The 21078-nt window shown below is 44.7% G+C and overlaps 1 protein-coding gene across 2 annotated transcripts in view; it reads left to right on the forward strand.

Moving 5' to 3' along the window:
- Positions 1–21078, forward strand: part of RAB39B (RAB39B, member RAS oncogene family) — a 53705-nt gene that overhangs the window by 21525 nt on the left and 11102 nt on the right. Inside the window, exon 1 of one of the 2 annotated variants that reach the window (XM_033946101.1) lies at positions 4932–5146. The exons of the other annotated variant lie outside the window; for it this stretch is intronic. Coding sequence (XP_033801992.1) covers positions 4932–5146 — 215 coding nt within the window. Of the gene's footprint in view, positions 1–4931; positions 5147–21078 lie in introns of those variants that run through there. 2 annotated transcript variants of the gene reach the window in all.

The following is a 21078-nucleotide window of genomic DNA, read 5'->3' on the forward strand; positions in this document are numbered from 1 at the left end:
GAATTCGCCCCAAAGTCACGTTCTGCTCCCCTTTCCACCCATCCCTTCTTCCTTGTCCCAAACAACTCGGGATGCGCTCGCACATCCCTTCCCTGGCCCTCCCTCTTCCACCCTCCTTTACCAACCGCCACATTTTCTTCCTTCCCTGAAATTACAGAGGAAGAAACCGCACAGCTTTTTCCTCGGCCAAGCCCCTCGGACCCTAGTTCCACCCCTCTACTTGACCCCCATCTCGCATACTGTTCTCTTTCCCATCTGCCATCGCCTCAACCTATCCATTTCCACTGCAACTGGCCCCCGATGCCTTCAAACATGCAGTTGTTAAGCCGCTTTTCAAAAAAACTTTTGCTGGACCCCCAGCTGCCCCTCCAACTATTGCTCTGTCTCCCTTCCTCCTTTCCTATCCAAGCTACGTGAGCATGCTATCATCCGTTGCTGCCCTGACTTCCTTTCATCTCAACATTCTCTTCATCCTCTACAATCTGGCTTTCGCTCCCCCTGTACTCTACACCAGTGTTTTTCAACCTTTTTACACCCATGGACCGGCAGAAATAAAATAATTATTCTGTGGACCGGCATCAGTCCGTGGACCGGCGGTTGAAGAACACTGGGCTAAGTCATGGGCCGGGACCCGCCCATCTCTACCCAATCTCCACCCCAGACCCCGCCCCCATAATAGTATTAATTGCACCTTGCACGTCCCGTGCCTCATCTGGAAGCCTTCCCTCTGACATGGCAACGTCGGAGAGAAGGCTTCCGGTGCAGGCGCAGGACACCCGTAGGAGCCACTTCCTGTGGCTTTGTGCACTGAATCAGTGAGGAAGAGGGAGCTGGCTCAAAGATAGCGCTGCATCGATCGCACCGTGGACTGGCGGTTGAATAACACTGTTTTGGGCCTGATGCACATGCTGGCCCTGTGTACCGGCAGGAAATTTCTGTGGTCCGGCACTGGTCCATGGACCGGTGGTTGAAGAACACTGCTCTACACTACTACTACCATTTATTATTTCTATAGCGCTGAAAGGCGTACACAGCGCTGTACGTTCTAACACTCCCTGCTCAAAAGAGCTTACAATCTAATTTAGACAGGACATTTCAGAGTTGGGGAGATTATAGCTGGTATAAGTATCTGACAGCAGTGAGGGGGAGTTAAAGAGTTGAAAGCAGTTCCAAAAAAAGTGGGCCTTTAGCTTGGATTTGAACACTGCCAGGGACGGAGCGTGTTGTATTGATTCAGGCAGCCTGTTCCAGGCATACGGCGCCGCAAGAAAGAAGGGACGGAGTCTGGAGTAGAGGTCTGCACGGGAATGGGGATCGCGGGAATCCCGCGGGTCCTGCGGAAGTCCCGCGGGGACCCCCCTCTGGCCCACAGGACTCCCACGGGGATGGAAGGTTTTGGAAGCAGGGTTCGTCCATATAATATAATGGACATGTCAGCCTTAGTAAAAGAGGGGATTTATAAGTTAATTACCTGAACAGAAAACAAAAAAAGGGATCCACCAAAGAGATTCCACAAGGAAAACAGCAGCACAAACACAAAAGAAACTGTGAAATTGATGATCCTGTCAGAAGTAATTGTTGCTTTTTATGGGGATGGGCGGGGATGGAGGTAATTCCTTGCGGGGATGGGTGGGGATGGAGAGGATCCTGACGGGGATGGGTGGGGACGGAGAGGATCCAGGCGGGGATGGGGGGGATGGGTGGGATTTCTTTCCCCGCGCAACTCTCTAGTCTGGAGTTGGCAGTGGAAGAGAAGGGTACAGATAAGAGGGGCTTGTCCGATGAGTGGAGATCACGGGGGGCAGCATAGGGGTGGGGGGGGGGTTTCAGAGCGATTGCACTTGTAAGTCAGCAAGAGGAGTTTAATCTGTATTCAGAAATGGTCAAAGAGCCAATGAAGCGACTTGAGGAGAGGGGTAAGATGAGAATAGCAGGTCTCACGAAATACGAGTCGCACAGCACCATTTTGAACGGATTGAAGAGGCGAGAGACGGGCGTGCGGGAGGCTCGAGAGAAGTACATTGCAGTAGTCTAAGCGTGAGGTAACAAAAGAATGTGGACAGAGTCCGCCCTCGAGTCCGCAGTGACCTGTTCTGGCCAGATGTAAGGGCCTTTACTCGATCCTCATCCTTCTTGACCCGTCTGTTGCCTTTGACACTGTTAATTACTGCTTACTCCTTGATACACTGTCCTGGCTTGGATTTTGCAAAGCTGTCCTCTCCTGATTTGCCTCCTAACTCTGCCATTGCACCTGGTGGGGCCTCCTCTGCTGCTATCCCACTAGCGGTTGGCATAACCCGGGTGGATCGTGGGTGAATCTTGGCCGTTTTCCATGTAGTCACCTAAATTGGACTTAGGTGCCGGTATTTAGGCCAAGAAAACCCTGGCAGAAATAGGGGTCGCCTAAGATTTTGATGCCTGCCAGCATCTAAGTCCCTCCCCTTTCCCAATCCTCCCTACCTCTCCTCCTCTCTTTTACTTCCCTCTGTAAGTCACCTTGAGCCTGTATAGGTATGCGCAACGCAGAAATAGATTAGATTAGATTTAGATCTCTCTCTCTCTCTCTGCCTCTCTCTACCTCTGTCTCTGCCTCTATCTCTCTACCTCTTTCTCTACCTCTCTCTGCCTCTCTCTCTCTCTACCTCTCTCTCTCTGCCTCTCTCTCTCTCTGCCTCTCTCTCTCTCTCTGCCTCTCTGTGCCTCTCTCTCTCTCTCTGCCTCTCTGTGCCTCTCTCTCTCTCTCTGCCTCTCTGTGCCTCTCTCTCTCTCTGCCTCTTTCTCTACCTCGCTCTCTCTCTCTGCCTTTCTCTCTCTCTCTTTCTCTGCCTTTCTCTCTCTCTCTGCCTCTGTCTCTCTGTCTCTCTCTCTACCCCTCTCTCTCTCTCTGTGTGTGTATATATATATATATATATATATATACCTCTCTCTATATATATATCTATACCTCTCTCTATATATATCTATACCTCTCTCTATATATATCTATACCTCTCTCTCTATATATCTATACCTCTCTCTATATATCTATACCTCTCTATATATATCTATACCTCTCTCTTTCTATATATATATATACCTCTCTCTCTCTCTCTCTCTCTCTCTGTGTATATATATATATATATATATATATACCTCTCTCTATATATATATATCTATACCTCTCTCTCTCTATATCTATACCTCTCTCTCTCTATATCTATACCTCTCTCTATATATCTATACCTCTCTCTATATATCTATACCTCTCTATATATATCTATACCTCTCTCTTTCTATATATATATATACATCTCTCTCTCTATCTATCTCTATCTCTATCTATCTCTATCTCTCTCTATCTATCTCTATCTCTCTCTCTCTCTCTACCTCTCTCTCTCTCTCTCTATATATATATATATCTCTATCTCTCTCTACCACTTGTTCTAAGCAGTTAAGGTTCTGGTATGACTCTGTCACAAGAAATAGGCTAATCCAGTCCCCGTTTTGCCTTGTGACAGGAATCAACTCCTAATTTGTATTTTCTTGGGAAACTGCAATGGAACAGCCAGAATTGTAAGGCTATGTATACCACAAGATAAAACCAGGTCTGGACTAGCTTGTTATTTAAGACATGGAGCCTCCTTTGGAGCTGTTCTGTTAAAATGCCAGTATCTGGCTTTAAGCCTGCAGCAGGTGAACTCTAGCAGAGACTCGGGTGCTTCTCTTCTAAGCACTACGGCACACTGCAGCCTCTCTATCCTGGTAATTACAGTAGCTGCTGGTGCCAATGATGAGTCAGAGTGTTTGGTGCTGGTGTTGCTGCCGTTTCATCAGATCTCTGGTCCTCAGCATCCTTTTTTTTTTTTTTTGTTCAGCATCTCTCCATCCCTACAAAGAAATATATATAGATCTTGGATATCCAAAATTAAACTACAGATCCAGAGAGAGAGAGAGACACACACAATGCAAGGCTTTTTTGAGAGGAGAATAAAGCAATTGCTTCAGATTTCCTGGCGCCCTTGAGGATGACTTTCCTCCAAAGCCTCCTTGTTTGATGCAAAGCCCTTAGGAGGAAGATAAAGCCGAGGGAGCCTCGCTTGTATGAGAGCCAGGAGCAAGACTTGATAAATCCGAAGCTGCAGATCTGGTTCAGTCTACGATGATTTCTTGCATTTTACTGAGAGATCGCTGCGTGTGTTCTGGTCCTCAGCAGCTGACCCACATTTCAGCTGTTTTAAAAATATTTTTACTGCATCTCTGAAAAGGAAGGATCTTAGCACATTTTTTTTTTTTTTTTGTACCAGAAGGACAAGGAAGCCCAGCCCGCCTGTAGGAAACCATGCATTGTGAATTCTTTTTATATTTAAAAAGGCAGGAGTAATGATACAATATTCTTTTCTTTTTTTAATTGAAAAAGAGCCCCTGTTGGCTTCAGAAGCTTGAATTTGATTCAGGAGAAATGGAAACCATCTGACCTTTGAATCTGAAAGGAGCTCTGGTGTTGCTTCAGGGATCAGAGGGAAAAGGGCCGGCATGAGCCAGGAGGCAGCCTGGTAGCCCCTGCCTGGAGTAAAAAGGTGGAGGGAAGACAGTGTTGCCTGTCAGAATTTATTATCATCTTCTAATTTTCTTTCCCACACTGCAGGAGCCCAGGAGACAGCACCCCCTGGAGGTGGCTGGGCAGCTATTCAGCTCTTGTATTTTACAGACGAGTCTCTGCAACCTGTATAATGCCCATCACCAGCTCTATCAGAGCAGCACTCCAGAGCTGTGGCTTTGGCCATGGCCCGGGCTCGGTTTGCTAAACGTTTGGTATACTAATAAGACCTCACAGAGCAAAAGACTGATTTGCATTTATTACAGTTTCATTGAATATTTTCCTTCCCGCCTCTGGGAGGGACTTCGACATTGGAATTTGGGTTCTGTTATTCCTTTAAATTGCCCTTGAGAGAATGGAGGCAATCTGGCTGTACCAGTTCCGTCTGATCGTGATCGGAGACTCCACAGTGGGAAAATCGTGTCTGATCCGCCGCTTCACCGAGGGATACTTCGTTCCAGTGTCAGATCCCACGGTGGGAGTGGATTTCTTCTCCAGGCTGGTGGAGATCGAGCCGGGAAAACGCATCAAACTGCAGATCTGGGACACGGCAGGGCAAGAGAGATTCCGGTGAGCTTGAGAAATCCTCCACTTCCCTTCCCCCTCCCCTCCCCCTTTAACAGAGTTGAGCTAGCAGCTCATGGAGAGTTTGTAGGGATGGGTGGCACACCGACAAACCCGTACATGACAATTGCGCCCCGACGAATACGCACAGACAAGTGTGCGCACAACAATGCTGCCCCATCAATTGCGCCCTGTGAAATCTTCCATAAGTGGATATCGGGAAGGCCCTAATTTGCTGAGACTCCTCAGGCCCCGTCCCTTGGGATATCCACTTATGTAAAGGGTTCCCATAATCATAATGTAACCCTTACCCTAACACTAGAAAGTGTAGGGGAGGCCTTCACCCCCTCAAAAAGACAAAATAGTATCTCATTCAGTGCACAAACTTTTCATGTGTGCAATTGTCCTGCTTGCATTTGATGGGTCACCGGGATGGGTAGGCACTCAACCAGTGTTGCATGAAAGAGTTCTCTCCTGCCATCCATCTTCCTTCCTCTCACTCTCTCCATCTTATCTTCGGTTCCCTATTTTCTTCCTTCTTACCTACTCGCCCTTTTTCTCCTGGCATTCCTTTCACTTTTCTGCTTCATCTTTTCCAGATATTGGGAAGCAGTAAAACTAGGGTTACCAGACGTCCGAGAAAACCTGTACACGGCCCCTTTTTAGAGGTTGCTGGATGGACTTTGCAGAACCCGGCAGTTTGTCTGGGTTTTGGAAAGCCTCGAGCTCCAGCCACATCTGGAGGGCCTTCAACAAGTATGCGCGGATGACGCACACGTATCCATGCATGCTGGAGGCCCTCCAAACGTGGTCTGGAGGTCGTGGAAAAAGAGACGAAGAGATGAAGCTTTTGAGAAGGCGGGGCTGGGGGGGCAGAAAGAGGTAGGCCCATAGAAACATAGAGAAACATAGAAACATAGAATATGACGGCAGAAAAGGGCCGACGGCCCAACAAGTCTGCCCACTCAAGAACCCTCCCTCCCTCGAGAATCCATCTATTAAGCATTCCTCTTGAGCGACCCCACCTTTCTGTCCTATCGACCCTTGAAGTCTAGCATGTTATTGGCCTCGACTACCTGACGTGGAAGACTATTCCATCAATCAATTACCCTTTCGGTGAAGAAGTATTTCCTGGTGTCCCCATGAAACCTCCCCCCCCCCCCCCCCCCCCCGAGTTATAGCGGATGCCCTCTTGTCGCCCTGGGAACCGTAGGAAAAAAGATTTCATCCTCCACCTCAGTGCGGCCCATGTGTCCGGGTTTGTTCATCGTTAAATATGGTAACCATAAATAAAACTAGAGGACATGAATTGAGGCTACTGGGTGGTAGCCAACTTAGGAGTAACATCTGGAAGTGCTTTTTCACAGATTGGGTGATGGATATCTGGAATACCCTGCTTGTGGAAGTGGTGGGGATGAAAACAGTGAGATAATTCAAAAATGTGTGGGGTAAACACGATACACTGTCAAAAGTGCGCCGACAAATTCCACGGCAACATTTGCGCACCGCCACTTTTAAGCCTTTCCGTTAGCACTGTGAGGGGGGCGTGGGGGGGGAAACCCCCACTAAATTTACAAGTTGCCGTGCTCCCATTGGGGGGGTGTTTGGGAGGAAACCACCAAGTACACTGAAAACTCCCGTTTTCCTTTCCGTTTTCACTGTTTGGGAGTTTTCAGTGTAGTGGGGGGCTCCTCTCCCCCCAACCCTCTCCCCAACGGGAACACAAGGACTTGTAAATGTAGTGAGGGTTTACCCCGCCACACACCCTCAAAGTGCTAACGGAAAGGTTTAAAAGTGGCCAAAGCGGTGGTGTGCATATGTCCTTCTCGCAAATGTCACTGCGGGATTGTCGGCATGCTTTTGACGGGTCACCGATAAACACAAAGGATATGGCGGTATATAAGAATAAAATTATTATTACTATTATTACCTATATGGAAAGAGAATGGTATCATAACAGCAGTTGGAAAGTCAGGCCAGTGCTGGGCAGACTTCTGGTTTTTGGCAGCGTCTTGCAAACTTTGTCAAGCCGCAGCACACTAAACTTCCAGAGGCTGTGGCTCGAGGCATCTGGAAGTGCGCCGAAGTTTATGTCTGCAAAGGCCCTCCAGTCAGGCCCTGAGCCGCCAGTGGGGGTGCTGGAAGGGAAGACGCACAGAGAGGAGAGGCACTGGTACCGGCAAACTGCCTACAGGATGTGCCTCTCACCGTGAGAGGCATGTCCTGTAGGCAGACGGCTGGCGCGGTGCCTCTCCTCTTTCCTGGCGTCTCACAGCACACCTGAAATCTCGGGCGGCACACTAATGTGCCAAGCACACAGTTTGCGATACCCTGGTCTATGGCCTGAAAATAGCAAGGACCAATCAAGAACAATTACAGTTTCTTATATTAATTTTGGGTCCAAAAAATGCATTGGGGCTTATTTTCGGGGGATGTCTTATTTTTTTCATGTACAACAATAATCTCTCCCTTCCTCTCCTCCACTCCATTTCATCCTCTTTCTTTCTCTCCCCCCATGTACAGCATCTTTCCTCTCCTCTCACCCATCCCCTTGTGCAGCATCATTCTATCCCTCCCTCCCATCCCCCTGTGCAGCAGAACCCCACCGACACTCCCACTTTGAGACTGACATACCTCCGTTCTGAGGCCTCCTAAAGCATCGGGGGGGGGGGGGGTTGCTGAATCGATGAGTCCAATTTTTTTGGCAAATCAGGCAGCACTAGTGTCAAGGGGTGGAGGCTTCGAGGGGGTCAATCTTAACTAGGGCTTATTTTTGGGGTAGGGCTTATATTAGGAGCATCTTTAAAAATCATGCTAGGGCTTATTTTCGGGGAAACAGGGTGTGTATTTTATATCACAATCATATCATACGCTATGGGGCTCATAATAATAAAAAAAAAAAGTCTAAAAAGTGGCCTAAATGGCCATAATCAAAGCTGATTTTAGACGTATCTAAAACCCTGCCTCTAAACGCACAGAGAGAAAAGAGGCATTTTTAGAGGAGGGGAAAGGGCGGGAGGTGGGCCGACCTAGACCTACGCGTGCAGCAGGTATAACCAAAATTTTAGGCAAGTTGCCTAGTTGGCACTCATACGTTTTGACTTAGACCAAGTCAAAACAGGTATAAGTGCCGAAAAGGGGCCGCTGAGTTGATCGTGGCTGCTGCGATCAGCTCAGTGGCCCCAGCAACCTGCCTACCCCCTACAGCAATGATCGTGGCAGGAGAGATGGCTCATCTCCCCTGCCGCGATCCACCCTTCCCCCCCCCCCGACAATGATCAGGGCAGGAGGGAGCCCAAGCCCTCCTGCCCCGCGGCACCCCCGACCTCCCTGACACTATCGGGGCAGGAGGGAGCCCAAGCCTTCCTGCCCCGGGCACCCCCGAACTCCCTGACAGGATCGGGCAGGAGGAAGCCCAAGCCCTTCTGCCCTTTATGCAAGGGCCCCCCCCCAAACCCCGATCACCCCCCGCCGAACCTCAGCAGGCTGCTTTGAAGAGGAGCAGCAGCGGCAGCAGCAGTTGGTGAGTGAGGACAGGAGGAGGGAGTCACCGGCGTGTTCCCTGCCTCCGTGTTTGAAAGTGGAATTTGGCACAGACCCAGAGACCACGGTGGTAGGGATCACGCCATCCTAAGTGCGCATACGCAATTAGGTTTTTACTATAGAGGATTGACTATTTGATTAATTTCATTGCTTTATATCATTTTAATAAATAAATGTATGAAGATGTTATGCTCAAAGCGATTGCTGGTCAAAAAGTTTACTTATCTCAAATCACCACCTCGTATTCCGACGAGCCCCGTTTCAAAATTGTTTTCTTCAGGGAGCAGGTGCCACCTAATTGAAGGTTTCCACAACTGTTCCTCCTTCCTGTGGTGACCAAATTATGCAATTTTATATGCTGAATCTAAAGATGTATTCAGAAACTCCTTAAATCTAATCTAACCTAATCTAAATCTTGGGTTTATATACCGCATCATCTCCGCAGATGGAGCTCGACACGGTTTACATGGTTAGGGAAGGAACGGAACTCCAGTGGAATTATATAAGTAATTAAAGTGAGTCTTACCTGGGTAAACAACCATTGGCATGACTATCTTCCTTACCTCTTCACACTGTTCATTCAACAGTTGCAGCTGGAAGAGGAAATGCCTGGGACCTTGTGTCCAATTGCAATTTTTTTTTTTTTTTTTAGATTGAACTAGTTTACTACTACTATGAATTATTTCTATAGCGCTACCAGACGCACGCAGCGCTGTACAGAGTCACAAAGAGTAAGAAAATAGTCCCTGCTCGAAAGAGCTTACCATCTAAACAGCCAAGACAGACAAACAGGATGTCATGGATACAGTTAAGGGGAACGGTTAATCAGCTGGCTGGGTTGGAGGGCAGAGGAATAGGGTTAAGGATTGAAAGCTATATCAAAAAGGTGGGTATTTTTATCATGTAAATCCCAACACAGAATTCTACAACGATTCTTAAATTTTTTGTAGACAATACGATGAAACCTTCTGCCAAAAAAGCAAACAGGATGCTAGGAATTATTTAAAAAAGGGATGGTTCACAAGACTAAGGATGTTATAATGCCCCTGTATTGCTCCATGGTGCAACCTCATCTGGAGTATTGCGTTCAATTCTGGTCTCCTTATTTCAAGAAAAATATAGTGGTGCTAGAAAAGGTTCAAAGAAGAGCGACCAAGATGTTAAAGGGGATGGAACTCCTCTCGTATAAGGAAACACTAAAAAGGTTAGGGCCCTTCAGCTTGGAAAAGAGACAGCTGAGGGGAGATACGATTGAAGTCTACAAAATCCTGAGTGGAGTAGAACGGGTACAAGTGAATGGATTTTTCACTCAATCAAAAATTACAAAGACTAGGGGACACTTGATGAAGTTACAGGGAAATACTTTTAAAACGAATAGCAAGAAATTCTTTTTCACTCGGAGAATAGTTAAGCTCTGGAACGCATTGCAGAGGTTGTGGTAAGAGCGGATAGCGTAGTTGGTTTTAAGAAAGGTTTGGACAAGTTCCTGGAAAAAAAGTCCATAGTCTGTTATTGAGAAAGACATGGGAGAAGCCACTGCTTGCCCTGGATTGGTAGCATGGAATGTTGCTCTCTTTGGGTTTTTGCCAGGTACTGGTGACCTGGATTGGCCACCGTGAGGGCAGGCTACTGGGCTTGATGGACCATTGGTCTGATCCAGTAAGGCTATTCTTATGTTCAGATTATTTCCTTTCAGATTATGCTTGGAAATCCATATTCTCATGACCCTCAGAGCTGTTGTGGGCCATCTGCTAGGTCCTGTTTCCAACAGAGCCAAATCCTTTAGCACAGGGGTGTCCAATGTCGGTCCTCGAGGGCCGCAATCCAGTCAGGTTTTCAGGATTTCCCCAATGAATATGCATGAGATCTATTAGCATACAATGAAAGCAGTGCATGCAAATAGATCTCATGCATATTCATTGGGGAAATCCTGAAAACCCAACTGGATTGCGGCCCTCGAGGACTGACATTGGACACCCCTACTTTAGCAAGACACCTGTTCTAATGGTAGTTACAGTTCTATAGCCAGAGCTTTGATCTGTGCTTAAGTCTTGGATCACTTCATTGCTGAGCTGAGGAAGTTCAAGGCCAACATAAATATTAGGTTTTATTTCCAGTTCAGTAGCAGAATCCAGCTTGGGACCTGCCCATTTGTTGTTGCTTTATGTCTTGCCATCTAAAGCAATCGCCAAGGGCTTGATTCAGTATAGGATGCCCGGTCTCAGCAGCCGCCTAAGCGACTTTTGAGAATCACACATAGGCGTCCTATATAGAATCGCGTCTAACCCCACCTAACTACTCCAATTCTCTAACTGGTGTCCATGTCACAGATGCCGTTTAGAGAATCGCATTGCTGCTGAGCTGATAGAAGCCGGAGGGATGCCTACTCCCCACCTCACAAAACCCCAACACCCCACCCCCCAAAGCCCACTTGGACCCCCTTACCTTTAAAACCAAGGACAGCCAGAGGGATGCCTACTAATTCTCCTCTTCTCTCTTGTTCTATTCCCTCCTTATGCCTGTCTCCAGCTTATAGATTTTTCCCATTCGGGTTTCTTAACTTTTTCTTTTCTTTTTTACCTGTCCACTCAAATCTTGCCCTCTTTCTCACCCTTTTTCTTTTTACATTTTCATCTACCTCTCAATTCTCCATTTCCTCTCAGTCCCTAGCTTTTCCATTTCCCATCTCACTCCTTTCCCAGCCTCCTATTTTCTTCTATCTATTCCCCATTACCACATCTCTCCTTCTCTATCCCCATGGTCCAACATTTTGCTCCCTCTCTTTTCTGTTGTTCTTCCCTCTCTCTCCCTTCCACCCCCAGGCCTAACATGTCTCCCTCCCTTCCATCCCAAGATGTAACTTCTCTCCTTTTCTCTTCCCAACTGCCCCTTCCCATCTCTCCCCCTGCCTGTCTCCCTCCCTCCAGGTCCACCATGTCTCCCTTTTTCTTCCCAACAGTTCTCCCTTCCTCCTCCTCTACACCACCCAGAGCCTTGGGGTCAGACCGTATAAAGGGGAAGTTCCCGGACTATGACTCCAAAGCCGGGAGCACTGCTGCAGGCCACATAAAATGGCCAGGAGGGCCGGATTCAGCTCGTGGACCTTGTGTTTAACCTTGTGTGCTCTAGAGTAACAGGAACTTCCTCCATTGGTTCTTCTTCTATGCCACCTGAATCTCCTTGTTTCACTTCAATCACAAATCTCTTGCTCTTCTGCTCTCCTTTTTTCACCATTCTTCTCCAGTTTTTTTCATTCTCCTTCCTTTTTGCCTGTTTCCTTTGGTTCCAGGGAGGTTGACTGGTCCATTCTGATGAGGTCCAACACTCCCAACTTTCTTTCTTTGATCTTTCATAAAGACTAACTCAAACACAGGAATCTTCTTCTCTCTACTATTCACAAAGTATATGTATTCCACTGACAGGCAGAATTGCATCCCACATCAGTACAACTACCTAACAGCTAACCATTCTACTCGGGTGCCTCCAACAGATATTCCACCAGAAATCTTTTCCACTTCAAATTCCCAGCATGCAACACTATAAAGTCTACCAGGCAAATGACCTTATCCATCCCAATATCAACTAGCAAAATGCTGGAATCAACTTCCACTTCCACTACAATCTCGTGACCATTATTTCAGGCTCAGAAAACTCTTAAAAGCATTTCTGTACCAAGATAGGGAGCCAACCCTGAAGTAAATGAAATGGTAATTGTAAAAGCTGATTTCTAAACTGTCCAATGCAACTCCTGGGACAAAAGGAAGAGCCAACGATGACCTACTTGTACTTGTAACTATGACCTAACTGTATTAGTAAATGTACTGATCTACCTGTACTAGCAATTCTGTCCCTGTCAATCTGTCCACTGTAACTTCCTGGGTAACTGACCCAACCTTGAACTGAATAGGTAAAGGCAGAATAGAAAACCTGATTAATATTACATAACATAATCTGATTAACATTTAACACCTGCAGGTAAGTATATATGTCCATCAGTGTGTAGAGTGTCTCCATAGAGCTCTTCCTTCTCCAGTTTTGCTCTGCCCACAGGAACTCTGCTGGCTTGTTCCCACATGAATTTTAACTTTCCTTTAATCCTAACATGGCTGTTTATAACAGGACCACTGGATTTTGGATTTGCTTTGTACCACTGAGCAAGTAGTCCAGTTCTTATATCAGTGCTGTAATTTTATCTGTCTTGATCACTGATGTCTTTCAAGTTCAGCTCTGCCTGATTCCACCGAATAATGTAAATGAGTCTAAACATGCCGTCTTATTGCTTGTCGCAGGTTTCCGGGTTTCGCTGCATCTCTGTCAGGTACAAAAACTGACATTTCAGCCATCATGCAGTGTGACTTTGGAAATAGTGGGTTCACTGACCTGATTGGGAACAGGTCAGTCCACCAATTTGAATTTTGGCAGGAAAGTCAGTTGGTCAGAAATTTGGATTTTGGTGGGAAAGTCCATAGAATGGAAAAGTCTCTGGTAGGTTTAAATATGTTCTTCCTGTGGAGCTGGATTAGATGTTCTGTCAGGGTTTCTTTTGGACATTTTCAATATTAGATTATCTCTATGATGATGTTATGTTATGTTATTAGATAACCCTGTGGCATTATCATATGATACTGTGCTGTTTGGTATGGCAATGAGAGCAAAAAGTCAGATATTTACAAATAATAACAAATTATTACTTATAATGACTGGGGCTGCCATTCAACAAATTACATATAATTGGAAAAATTGGAATAGATTAAATTATAATTTTTGGTGGAACTCCTTATGTCATATTTATAAAATGGAGAGACTTATTGCAATACAACAGGGTTGTTTCAGGAAATTTCAAGATATTTGGAAGCCATTAACAAAGTATTGCAATGATTAGAAAAATCTTGTTTCCCTTAAATTTACAAGTTCAATTACGGGGTGGGAGGGAGGGTATTTTTAGTGTTACATGTTGTATAAGTATTGATTATATGATAGATAAGGGTGGGGAGGGGGGGAGATAAGAGAATATTATATGTATCATTGTTGATTATTAAGTGATATATTTATGGTTATTTGTATGGATATGTTATCACACTTATTATAAGTTTAAAAATGAATAAAGAATTAAAAAAGAAAAGAAAAGAAAATTAAACTAAAATATTAGTGTCAATAAGGATAAATCGGGGCCTAAAAGATAAATTGACAATCGGGGCGCTAAAAACCCCTTGTGCGGTTTTGTAAATGGGGGTGAGGGGATTAATTTTTAAACTTAATACTTAATGATGTGCTTCATCCTCTGGATGATTTCCAACTGGTCTGTCACTGAAAATGGCTTGGAATCTTTGTTTCTATCATCACTCTTCAGTCTGGAACAGGACTGTTTTTGAGAGCATTTAGGTTAATTTAACATTTTTAAACATTTCTAATTCTGTCCCTCTCTGGAACTTTCTTGAACGCACACGCTCTGAATCTGGTCATGTGACCTCTCACTAGCTCTGAAGTTGCTATGGAGATCAACAACAGCCCACGGCCAGGAAGAGAGACTAGTTGGCATTCTTTGTGCATAAGCTTCTCTATTTTGAGCTTTTTATTCCTGCTTTTACTTTTTTTATGTTCAGTTTTAACCAGACAGGTTTCAAGCCTTCCTCTAACCTATCTGGATATGTATTTTAGCTCCCCAATATAACAACTTGGTGAAATTCAAACAGAGAAAGTTCCCAAAGGACTGTGAACTAACAAAAAGGGAACAAAAACCAAAATGAAAATGCCTTTAAACCTCAAAGGTGCTCAGAACCAATATATGGTAAGAAAGTGACCAAACCAGGGCGGCAACCCCTGTAAGGACTTTCAAAGAGTTTATCATTGCACCATCCTCAAACGGTACAGAGTTATTTAAATTTTGGTGAGTGTCTTTTTATACAGGAAATGCAATCGGTTTAGGGGGGGCGAAACGCGTTAGGACCCACCTGTACCTGCTGTAGCAAGTTGGGCTTCCTAAACACTCACAGTTAAGTTTTGCCTATTTTGAGGATCATAGTTTTCACTTAAGCTTTGGACATTTAATAGAAAAAAGAAGAAAAATAGAACAAAAAGACATTCACCAAAATTTAAATACCTTTCTACCGCTTGAGAATGGTGCAATGATAGACTCTTTGAAAGTCCTTACAGGGGTCGCCGCCCCGGTTTGGTCACTTTCTTACCATATATTGGCTCTGAGCACCTTCGAGGTTTCAAGGCGTTTTCATTTTGTTTTTTGTTCCCTTTTTCGTTTTTGTTAGTTATGTATTTTAGCTGACATTTTTGCTCTGTTTTTTAAAATAGCATAGTGCCAGTGCACAAATTCTGTGCTCACATATCGGTTCATAACTCGCTTGTTTTATTAATTTGAATTAACTTAGGGCTGCTTTTACGAAGGTGCGCTAATCTACCGCAGCAATTTAGCATTAAGGCCCTAGCGTGGCTTTGTAAAAGGAGCTCTTAGTTTTGATTTGTGAGTTGTTAAACTGTTCTCACTTTCATTTTATCTGTCGGAACTCTTATAATTGCTTAGTTGTTTTGTAAAAAAAATTTAAACTTTCTTACCAGTATGTTTTAAAGCATGTTTATTTATTCAGATTATAGTTTTGGACTCACAAGAGTGTCGTCTCCTTGAGTCTTCTGAGGGGGAGTGTCGGCTTTAGGCCCAGAGCAGAAACAACAACTAGGGCCTTCCAAAAGCGGCCTTGCTTGGAAGCAGCAGCCTCTGGGTTTTCACAAATCCCTCCCCCCCCCCCATCTTCTCCGAACCTTCTGTAGGGGAATCATCTTTAGTCACCAGCCACATATGCTGCCTCCTTCTAGCTCCTGGCTATTTTTTTTCTCCTCCTGACAACAGTGTTTTTTCTCTCCAGTGTATTCCCAATTTCTTTATGTCTCTCTGGCTATTCATTCTCTTATAATGTGTGGGGGTAGGGCTCTTTTTGGCCTGCTCCTTCACACCAGACTTCATCTTGGGCGAAGATGGGGGTTTCTTTTTGTGGCCACCTGATTACTGCTACCTAAGAAGGCAATACCACTGTTCCTGTAGCACTTCTTCTATCCCCTGGTCTTTCAGGGGTGATGTTCTATGGCAGTATTTCTCAACTCGGACCTGGAGTGCCCCATTGCCACTCATATTTTCAGGATAGCCACAGTGACTATGCATGAAAGAAATTGGCATATAATGGAGGCAATGTAAGCAAATCAAGTATCCTGAAAACCTGACTGGCAAGGGAGTACTCCAGGGCCGAGTTGAAAAACACTGTTCTATGGTGTGGCTCTTCCCTAGCTTGGTAAGGATGTGATTCTGGAAGCTGAGAACTCATGCATCTCTAAGTGTAGAGCACAGTTCCGTCTCTCCATTGCGCAGGAAGAAGGAAAGGTAAGTAGTGGAGTCCCTGAAGGATCAGTGCTGGGGCTGATCCTGTTCAATATGTTTGTGAGCGACATTGCCAAAGGGTTAGAAGAAAAGGTTTGCCTTTTTGCAGATGATACAAAGATTTGTAACAGAGTAGACATCAAGGAGGGAGTGGAAAACGTGAAAAAGGATCCGCAAAAGTTAGAAGAATGGTCTAATATCTGGCAACTAAAATTCAATGCAAAGAAGTGCGGAGTAATGCATTTGGAGATTAGAAATCAGGAGCCATATGTGCTGGGAGGTGAGAGGCTGATATGCACGGATCGAGAGAGGGACCTTGGGGTGATAGTGTCTGAAGATCTAAAGGCAAAGAAACAGTGTGACAAGGCGGTGGCTGTTGCCAGAAGGATGCTAGGCTGTGTAGAGAGAGGTGTAACCAGTAGAAGAAAGGTGTTGATGCCCCTGTACAAGCCATTGGTGAGGTCCCACTGGGAGTATTGTGTTCAGTTTTGAAGACTGTATCTGGCAAAGGATATAAGAAGACTTGAAGCGGTCCAGAGAAAGGCAACGAAGATGATAGGAGGTTTGCACCAAAAGACGTATGAGGAGAGACTGGAAGCCCTAAATATGTATACCTTAGAGCAGTGGTCTCAAACTCGTGGCCTGGGGCCACATGCGGCCCACCAAGTACCATTTTGAGGCCCTCGGTATTTTTATCATAATCGCAAAAGTAAAATAAAAGTTTCTTGATCATATGTCTCTTTAGCTATAAATTATAATGTTATTATTAAGACTTAGCCAAAAGGAAAGATTTGATCCGAGGCAACATGGCTTTACAAAAGGTAAATCGTGCCGAACCTGATTGAATTTTTTGATTGGGTGACCAGAGAGCTAGATCGAGGACATATGCTAGACGTAATTTATTTGGATTTCAGCAAAGCCTTTGATACAGTTCCTCATAGGAGGCTGTTGAACAAACTTGAAGGGCTGAAGTTAGGACCCAAAGTGGTGAACTGGGTCAGAAACTGGCTGTCGGACAGACGCCAGAGGGTGGTGGTTAATGGAAGTCGCTCGAAGGAAGGAAAGGTGAGTAGTGGAGTCCCTCAGGGATCGGTGCTGGGGCCAATCCTGTTCAATATGTTTGTGAGTGACATTGCTGAAGGGTTAGAAGGGAAAGTGTGCCTTTTTGCAGATGATACCAAGATTTGTAACAGAGTAGACACCAAAGAGGGAGTGGAAAATATGAAAAAGGATCTGCAAAAGTTAGAGGAATGGTCTAATGCCTGGCAACTAAAATTCAATGCAAAGAAATGCAGAGTAATGCATTTGGGGATTAATAATAGGAAGGAACCGTATATGCTGGGAGGAGAGAAGCTGATATGCACGGACGGGGAGAAGGACCTTGGGGTGATAGTGTCCGAAGATCTAAAAGTGAAAAAAACAGTGTGACAAGGCAGTGGCTGCTGCCAGAAGGATGCTGGGCTGTATAAAGAGAGGCGTAGTCAGTAGAAGGAAGAAGGTGTTGATGCCCCTGTACAGGTCATTGGTAAGGCCCCACTTGGATTATTGTATTCAGTTTTGGAGACAGTATCTGGCGAAGGATGTAAGAAGACTTGAGGAGGGCGATGAAAATGATAGGAGGCTTGCGCCAGAAGACGTATGAGGAGAGACTGGAAGCCCTGAATATGCATACCATAGAGGAAAGGAGAGACAGAGGAGATATGATTCAGATGTTCAAATACTTGAAGGGTATTAACGTAGAACAAAATTTTTTCCAGAGAAAGGAAAATGGTAAAACCAGAGGACATAATTTGAGGTTGAGGGGTGGTAGATTCAGGGGCAATGTTAGGAAATTCTACTTTACGGAGAGGGTAGTGGATGCCTGGAATGCGCTCCCGAGAGAGGTGGTGGAGAGTAAAACTGTGACTGAGTTCAAAGAAGCGTGGGATGAACACAGAGGATTTAGAATCAGAAAATAATATTAAATATTGAACTAAGACCAGTACTGGGCAGACTTGCACGGTCTGTGTCTGTATATGGCCGTTTGGTGGAGGATGGGCTGGGGAGGGCTTCAATGGCTGGGAGGGTGTAGATGGGCTGGAGTAAGTCTTAACAGAGATTTTGGCAGTTGGAACCCAAGCACAGTACAGGGTAAAGCTTTGGATTCTTGCCCAGAAATAGCTAAGAAGAAAAAATAAAAAATTTAAATTGAATCAGGTTGGGCAGACTGGATGGACCATTCAGGTCTTTATCTGCCGTCATCTACTATGTTACTATGTTACTCATGCAAAATTGTCATTTCTTTAATAAGACATTAACTATTTTTTCTGAGGCCTTCCAAGTACCTACAAATCTAAAATGTGGCCCTGCAAAGGGTTTGAGTTTGATACCACTGCCTTAGAAGAAAGGAGGAACAAAGGTGATACGGTTCAGACATTCAAATACTTGAAAGGTATTAATGCAGAACATACCGTATTTTTCTCTTCATAAGACGCACCCTAGATTTAGAGGAGGAAAACCCAAGAAAAAAAGATTCTGAATTGTGCCTCTTAACCCAGTCCCCTAGAAAAATAGACAAATATACTGCAGCAGACAGATTTTGATCAATAAAATTGAAATCCTACCTTTGTCTGGTGATTCTGGTTGCACTAGATAGTTGTTTTTGTTTTTTTCTTTCTTTCTTCCTCAGGCCCAACAATTGTCTCTTTCTATTCCCTCCCTCCCTCCTTCCTTCCTATGTCCCGAGTTTGTGCCTCCTCCCCCTCACTGCATTCCAACCTTTGCCCTTCCTCCCTCCCGCACCAAAGCCTGCCTGCCTCCCTTCCACACTGAAGCCTGCCTCCCTCCCTGCCGCACCGAAGTCTGCCTCCCTTCCGCACCGAAGCCTGCCTGTCTTCCTTTCTCCCTGCATCATCAATTCCTCCTCTCTGGTCCACTGCTCATCCACTGCTACCACAACTCCACGAAGGGAAGGGCTGGCAGCGTGCAATCAGGTCCACAAGCCTTCTCCTGACATCCATTTTTTTTATCGGAGAGAAGATCCAGGCCAGCCAATCACTGGACCAGGATCTTCTCTCTGACGTCAGAATAGATGTTGGGGAAAGACTTGTGGGCCCGATTGCACGCCGGCGGTCCTTCTCTTCCTTTCCTGTGGCAGCGAGCAGGTAAGAGGGTAGCGAGCAGCAGCAGAACACTGGGAGGGGGGGAGGGGTTGATGAGCAGCAACAGAACGCCAGTGTATTTGAGGTGTATTCGCTCCATAAGACGCACCCCCTTTTTTGGGATGGAAAAAGTGCATCTTATGGAGCGAAAAATATGGTAATCTTTTCCAGAGAAAGGAAAATGGTAAAAACCAGAGGGCATAAATTGAGGTTGAGGGGTGGTAGACTCAAGAGTAATGTTAGGAAACTATTCTTTACGGAGAGGGTGGTTGATGCCAGGAATGCGCTCCCAAGGGTGGTGGAGAGGAAAATGGTAACAGAGTTCAAACAAGCATGAGATGAACACAGAGGATCTCGAATCAGAAAATAGGTATACACTTCTCCCTCCGTATTCGCTGTGATAGGGGATTAACAGAACCGCAAATACTGAAAACCCGCAAATAACTTTATCGTGTTATTTGCTGTTTTCTATTAAAAATCATCGTGAATAACATGGTGGGACACCTGGCCTGTTTCTGAAGGAGAGGCAAAACACGGTGAACAAAGTGCTGGGAATCAGTGATTTTCTCTGTAAATGCTTGGAATCAGCGATTTCTCTATGGAAGCTGATGTAATGTGGGGGGAGGAGCCAGCAAGCTAAAAACCGTGAATAATCGAAACCGCAAATGCTGAAACCGCGAATACAGAGGGAGTAGTGTATATTGAAGGAACTAAAATTAGTTTTTATTTATATACTGTGCAAATGCCTTTCGGTTTTACGCGGTGTACAAAAAAAATACAACAAAGGAAAAATTGTTAGCATTAAAGATAGATTAACCCCAATCAAACTGGTTTCCGACAACATCATTCTACCGAACACTCACTAATAGGCATGTCCACTATAATTCATTACTTCTTAGACCATCATCAATCCGTACTATTAATCTCTTTAGATCTTTCATCCGCCTTCGACACAATTGATCACGAACTTCTACTTCATAGACTTCAATCAATAGGAATTACAGATCAAGTTCTCGCCTGGTTTCAATCTTATTTTTCTGATCGCGCCTCATCAGTTTCATTTAACAACACTACTTCTAATACTTTTACTTTAACTAATGGCGTCCCTCAAGGCTCCATACTATCTCCTCTATTATTTAATATATTTCTCGCTCCACTATTAACCTTATGCCAATCAATTGGCTTTAATGTCTTCGCTTACGCTGACGACATACAACTTTTACACCCCATTGATATTGATAATCCTTCAGATACTTCTGAGATCAATGCAAAATTAGAAAAAATACATCTTTGGCTAAACAATAATAGACTCGCATTAAACATTAATAAGACTAATGTATTACTCTTTCCCTGGAAAGATAACCCAAAGCTTAAATTTCCTATTGTCATCAAGGATCATCCTATACAAGAGGTAGATAATATTAAAATATTAGGGGTCATTTTCGATCGTAAACTTTCCTTTCATAACCACATCAGTAATGTCATTAAGTCATCATTCTACAGGCTTCGTCAAATTCGTTCTGTTTCACAATTTCTTAACAATAATTCACTTAATATTCTTATCCACTCTCTCATAATATCCAAGATAGATTACTGTAATGCTCTCTTTAAAGGCATAGCTCAAAAAGAAATCAAACGTTTACAGATCATACAGAATACCTCGGTTAAGCTTATCTTTAAAGCCAAAAAATTCGACCATGTCACTCCACTTCTTAAGGAAGCCCATTGGCTTCCTGTTACTCATAGAATCATTTATAAACTCAGCTTACTAACTTTCAAATCTCTTTCTCTCAAAACTCCGGCTTTTATATACAAATCATTAATCCCTTACACCACGAACAGAACATTAAGATCTACCGACCAACATCTACTGT

The sequence above is a fragment of the Geotrypetes seraphini genome, chromosome 5 (assembly GCF_902459505.1).
Source record: "Geotrypetes seraphini chromosome 5, aGeoSer1.1, whole genome shotgun sequence".
In the NCBI taxonomy this organism is placed as follows: Eukaryota; Metazoa; Chordata; class Amphibia; order Gymnophiona; family Dermophiidae; genus Geotrypetes; species Geotrypetes seraphini.